The sequence below is a fragment of the Macaca thibetana genome, chromosome 7, assembly GCF_024542745.1.
Source record: "Macaca thibetana thibetana isolate TM-01 chromosome 7, ASM2454274v1, whole genome shotgun sequence".
NCBI lineage: Eukaryota > Metazoa > Chordata > Mammalia > Primates > Cercopithecidae > Macaca > Macaca thibetana.
In genome coordinates this window covers 132,141,245-132,147,645 of record NC_065584.1, presented here as the reverse complement: position 1 = coordinate 132,147,645, position 6,401 = coordinate 132,141,245, and the positions used below count along the sequence as shown (strand labels likewise).

The following is a 6,401-nucleotide window of genomic DNA, read 5'->3' as shown; positions in this document are numbered from 1 at the left end:
TGTTATATATGCAAAAAGTGTAAACGTCAAATATATTAATAGATCCAAGGTAAATGGCTTAAAGTGCACTGTTTGTCATAACTTATTGTTAATCTCACATATATCTTATATCTAACAGGAAGCAGGCCTCATGCATCCATAAACATACTACCAACCAAGCTATTGAACTTGTAATAGTTAAGCATAGCATTCATAAAATAATAGAATTGCAGAGTTGACAGAGACCATAGAACTGTCAGAGAAATGGATGTCAAATCATCTCTTTACCAAAGTCAGGAGAGGTGGAGTGCCCTTAATCCCTAGATGAGTGATGGGGTGAGGATTAGAACCCAGCTCCCTGGACCTGGACCTAGGGCTGCTTTGGACACTTTGTTCTTTTCCCTCCTCTGACAAGCAGATGAAGGAGACCAGCTGGGAGAAGATGAGAAAGTTGATCTCTCTCTGATGGCAGGAGGGTGAGTCCTCCTGGTGCCAGACCAGCACCTGGGTCATCATGACACTACCTGGCAGAAGATGAGATGCCCTCTCTTCTTAGCCTGTATCAGCATTTCAAGTGTTGCATCTGGCTTCAAAGTTGCCCCTTCCCAGGGTAACCAAGTGCTTAGTCGATGGAATTTCTGGACACAGTGCCTTGTCCTGGTTAGTTTATTGTATTTGTCCCATTACTCTCTGGTTTTATGTGCTCCCTTTGAAAAAAAATCCCAAGTTCCCTTACCCTATGTCTCTAATGGGATCTGAGCATTTATCTTGAGGATTCACAGATGTGATTTTAGGGGACTGTAAATGTCCTGGAGAGGAAAGGGAAATGCGCCTTTCAGTCCATAGCATTCATTAAATTATCAAAAATGTCTATGATGGAATAAGGCCAAGAACTTCTATAAGGGAGAAAAGAAAGGTGCATTTTTTAGAAGAGAAAAAAGTCGCTGAACTCAGAAAAACTAGTAAACAGGCAGTAGGTATAATAAACACCAAGTTAATGGAAACAGGCAATGCAAATGAGTGATAATGCAATGCTAAAGAAGCCTAGGAGGAGGCTGCATGTGGTGGCTCATGCCTGTAATCCCAGCACTTTGGAAGGCTGAGGTGGGCAGATCACCTGAGGTCGGGAGTTCAAGACCAACCTGGCCAACATGGTGAAACCCCTTCTCTACTAAAAATACAAAAATTAACTGGGCATGGTGGCGGGTGCCTGTAATCCCAGCTATTCGGGAGGCTGAGGCAGGAGTATCGCTCAAACCTGGGAGGCGGAGGTTGCAGTGAGCCGAGATCCTGCCACTGCACTCCAGCCTGGGCGACAGAGCAAGACAAGGTTGAAGATGCATTTCCCTTGTGTCTTCTTTCATCCATTTGTTCAAAATCTGAGTTACAAATTGACTTCGGCAAGTCAGTGAGATAGGAGACACCCTCTTCTCCAGCACTATAATGGTGTGCAGACTTACACAGACTTCCTGCCAATGATGGGGTCATTTGGAAGGCCAAGGTCAGGCTCTCTGGCTGGTGGCACCACCTGTGGTGCTGGGAGCTGTGAAATGGGGCAAATAGGTCATCCACTGGTCTTTCTCTCTCACAAAAGGATTCCTGCAAATTTTTCCTCATGTCTCTGGAGTATTGCATGCCATGATAGGAATAAACAAGGACTTCTGATACCACTAAATTACACTGAAATGCAGCACCCCTAATTAGATGACACTATCAGGGAGAGTAAGACTCGAGACAGGAATATGGCCATTCTGCTGTTCAGCAAAGATGCTGCTGAAGGTCCTTGAGAAAACATGACCACACGGGAGTTGCAGATGGGCTTTGGCCAGGAGTAGCAGCTAGAACCAAAAGGGCAGGGATTCCTACAAGCACCCCTGTTGTCTTTCTCAGAAGTGGCTTGCCACTGTCAATATCCATGAGAAGCAATGACAGCAGCCACCAACTCATTAGGTGCTAAGAAAGAGCTGTAGAATCATGTTGTTACCTTCCATTTCAATATTTAGATATTTAGATAGCTCCTAATTTATTCTATTTGTTTAAAACAAGGGAACTGAGAAACTCCTTATACCAAATTGCAAGAAATGTTCACGGGAACCCTGTTTGCCAGTTATAATTTTGAACTGAAATTATGTGAAATATTTCATGCAGGAAAACAAATCATGAATTTTAAAAATGTCTGTGGAACTAGATAGATCTATGGATAATGTGAACCACCTCTGTTTGCCTAAAGCGTCTGACTGTTGATGCAGTACAGTTCAGCTGGTTTTCTGAGCAGTTTCTCATTTTTCTCAGGGGCTCTGACCTTCAGTACCAGCCTTCCAAGGAGAGAATGGTAGTGCAACCATGACTGGAGAGCAACTGTTCCAAGAATATTTTGGCAGATTTTAAAAGCAACTCTTACCAGTGTTGATTGACTTGAAAATATTTTAAAAATATAATATGTTGTAAACCTCTTCAATATCAAGAGGCAAGATATAATGATTTGTATATTTTATTTTGACTTTACATGCGGTGTTAAAAACCCAAAGTACGTATTATTTACACATCCACAATACAAGTTTACAAGATATCTATACAGGTTAAAGTACTCTATAAAACAGTATAGAGCCACTTCACTTGAGGGTTACTTTTTATGCCGTACCATTAAAAAAGATACAATCTGCGTTTACCTTTGCACAAATGGATAAAGCATTTAAAAATTAAATTAACAGGATAGAGACTAGATTTCATGTTAGAAATTTCAACATAAATACTGATTGAACTCACATTACAAACTACAAGGAAGTACAATGTTACAAAATGTTATCTGGGGTCACATAGAGTTACTGTTCCGTTTTACACACGCTGGGATTAATATTGGTAAGGTGAATTCAAACACGTTTGTTGTTGGTGGACTGAGTAGTGTTTATCATTGGTTGGTTTAATTTATTATTAATCTGTAATATTTTAGTTGCAAAGCTGAAGTGTTTCAAGAACAGAAATTTTAGCTTTAGCGCCTCCAGAGATCACTGGAAATCATGTTCTTTATAAAACAATGTTCTTTAAAAAAAAAAGAATAGCTGTATCAGTATTTCACATTCTGTATAAAAATGATCTGGTCTTCTGCAACCTGTCCTCCCCAAAGTAATAGGTACCAACAGTATTGTCAAAAGAAATCCAGTTGAACTCATTTGCCTGACTACAGCAGGAGCATTCCTCTGCCTTGGTACTTTCTAGATTTGGTTCACTAAACAACTGTGTGGTCTGCAGCATATTAACTGAAACAGTCAGCAGGGTTGCGCATCATCAACTGTAAGTGGTTTCTGCCAAACTACGTATAAATGACGCTCTATAGTTTCTGCAGGTGTCACATTACCCAGGAAACCTCATTTGAGTTCACATTATCACTGTTTCATCCTTAGGAAAGCAGGAGTGGAATGTTTATCATGGCAAAGAATGTAATGCTGCTCTGAGGTTGGATTATGTTAACAATTAATTGTTCTAGATTGTTTCTGTGATTTTTTGAAAAGAGTCTTTTTCAGGTGCTGGTTGAAAAACATTTACAACTGGCACTCAGTAAATAATGTGCTATACTGAAAACACTTGACATATTTTAGTACTTCTATCATTCTCATGAATAAGGCACAAAATGCACAGATTCAGGTAAACTCACATGTGGTATTTACAGTATATTGTCATTACCTGCATGACTTAGGAGAAAATTCTCACATAACACAACACAGACAACATGATTGCACCACTGTTAGTCTTCACAGACTGTTTCTGTTAAGCCAATTACAATTCCTTTCATATGTCTTTCTTTCGTCTTCTATTTTTTGTTTGTTTTTTGTTTTTTACCTTGGGGGGTAGGAGGAGTTAAAGGAGGAGAAATTTTACTATGCGGGAAAAAACCAAACACAATAAAAATAAAACCTTATTAATGTGTCTAAGGTTAAATAGAGTGACTCAGGCTTTGATTCACAGTGGACAGGAAAATTTTACTACTGAATACTGGAAAATAAATCAAGGATACCTCTTAATATCTTGATCTCCTTAAGCTGGCAAGACTGGAATAGAAGTTTTAATGAATAGCAGCACAAAATCACTTGCAACTCTTACATTCTGGCATTGGGTACCACATAAGTAAAGTTCATCATTTTGATGGTCAAAGGAGCCTCGATTCTATTCCTCTTTCAAAGCTGAACCCAATGGACTCCTGTGGGAAGTAGTATTGTCTCTCGTTCAGTTATGCTCAATGTAAACAACTCCATAGCACAAAAAGATGCAATGGGCACCTAAACAAATCCTAGTGGGTACAGCACACACACACACACAAACACACACACACACACGCAACAAGTTTGTTGGTGGCATGAAAAAAATGCCACACATGGAAAAAAAAAATGCTACAGCTTGGGTCAAAGATTGAATTTTTAGCAAACTGCGTGGTAATCTACAAGTTCATTTCTTTGAGACATTACCATCTTTTTTCGACATTTGTGCAAGAGGCAAGGTGAATGCATACATATTAAAACGTTCACATTTAATGGGAAGACCACACATAATGGCAGTCAACATTGAACCCATTTTCAAGTATTTGTTCACAGATTCTTCTGAGTACTGTTATCAGCTCTTTATACTGGTAAGGTAGCCCCTGGGAGCTACACATCTCTTTAGCTTCAAACAAAAGAAATGGAATGACCAGCACCTTCCTTTGTTTTCAGGCAAGTACACAGAAGCCTTGCTGCAGTAGCTACATGTGGCAAGTTCTGATGTTGCCAAAGTTAGAAAGAGTTTCTTTGGCCACTTGGTTCTCTTAAAATACAAGCAAGTCTCTTGTTTTAAGGTACCCTTACAACATCATCCTCTCAAAAACATGGACAGGATAAAGCCACATGGGAATAGCACACTTGAGGCCTAGTATGTGTATTTGTTCAGTGGTCTGACAGATGGGGTTTGAGGAACAAAGGAAGGCTTTGGTGGCACGTCAGGTTTTAAGGACGGCGTCCTCTTTAGTCCCGTCCTAGGAAGAGTGCCATTACTGGTGTAGCTGCTCTGTCTGGAGAGGGAAGGCTGCAGATGAACACTCACTGGTGTCCCCTGAATATAGTCCACCTTCGCCCCAGTGGGGGTGGGCATATATCCTCCACGGTTCATACTAGGCTGTCTGGATAACAAAACGCCATTTGGTGAGTTTAAGTTTTTAGGCATAGCAGATATAGAGTGCCTCTGGGAGGAATTTTTGTGATAACCCCTTTGTCTTTCCAGAGAAGTCATTGGGACTCCAGGAGTGGTGGGGACATCCACTCGCTTGGTTGGGCTATTTCTGGGGAGAGTTGAAGGAGGGGAGTATAGCGATGCCTCCCGGTTAGGGACTTTAGGTGGGACCTCAGACATCGATCCCACGGGATCCAGCATTAAGTTCTGGTGTGCCATTTGGATGTCTCCCATGATGGCTTTGGGGTTACTATTTGGGTCATTCAGATGCTTCAGGAGGTCATTGAGGGTATTTCTGGAATCGACAGAACGCCGGTGATCTCTCTTACTGGATGACTTTGTAAGAGGGTGATCAATGTTCTGAAGCTTCTTTTCAGCTTTGTGAGCGTTGGAGTTTGAGAAAGACGTGTTGTAGTCATGGGTAGCATTTGGAAGAACAATGGCGCTGGGGATATGCCCATGACTTAATGGGGAATGAGGCGGCGGACTAGAGGGAAAAAACTGAGGGGTTTCTTTCCTTGAAGCCCCATGGCCATGGGCCTTTTCTGAGTGGCTCTTCATGGCCTGCAGGGTCTTCTGGTGAAGCACGGGTGTAGACTCAGGAGTGGGAAGAGCAGCCAGCTCTGGAGGTTGCCCTCGATGGTCCATTACCATGGATTTAGTATCTCCATTGGGTGGGAGCTCTTTCCGACTGGTCAGCAGGTTACTATACAGTTTAGGAGAATCGATATTCTGTTGGTATTCCTTGACAGGGCTGTCAAAGAGACCGTTCAGTTTGGCAAAACTTCCACTGGAGTCTGTGCACGACTGGGCGGACTCTGCATCTTTATGGATCTTTCTGTTTTTCCGAACAAACATGTCTCGATAGCAGTATACTGCCACACCTGCAATGAATGCCCCCAAAACAAAAGCAGCAAAGACACAGGTGATGAGGACGTTCATGTGGACCATCTGGTTGGACTCTCCAGACTGCACTTCCCATCGTACACCTGCAATAGACACATGGGACGTGTGAATGAGGTGCTTTTTAAAAATAATAACAAACAGCAAATGGCTTTCAGCGAGCCAACAAGACCTTCACATGGTTCGTATGCTTAGCTTGGAGGGTCAAGTAGACTCCAAAATTCCTTGTATATTTTGTCTTTAATCAAACTAGGATCCCCAGAGACATACAGGATTGCTGCAAATGCCAGGATAACTCTAATCTCCCACTGATCTGTATTCTT

The 6,401-nt window shown here is 41.7% G+C and overlaps 1 protein-coding gene across 21 annotated transcripts in view; it reads right to left on the bottom strand.

Annotated features, from left to right (window-relative positions):
• Positions 1-2,452: 2,452 nt before the first annotated feature.
• Positions 2,453-6,401, bottom strand: part of SEMA6D (semaphorin 6D) — a 583,866-nt gene continuing 579,917 nt past the window's right edge. For 20 of the 21 annotated variants that reach the window (XM_050797148.1, XM_050797161.1, XM_050797150.1 and 17 more), the window contains one exon: positions 2,453-6,164. In XM_050797148.1, coding sequence (XP_050653105.1) covers positions 4,876-6,164 — 1,289 coding nt within the window. In that variant the 3' untranslated portion in view covers positions 2,453-4,875. The remainder of the gene's footprint in view (positions 6,165-6,401) is intronic. The other variant, XM_050797165.1, reaches the window with a different exon arrangement.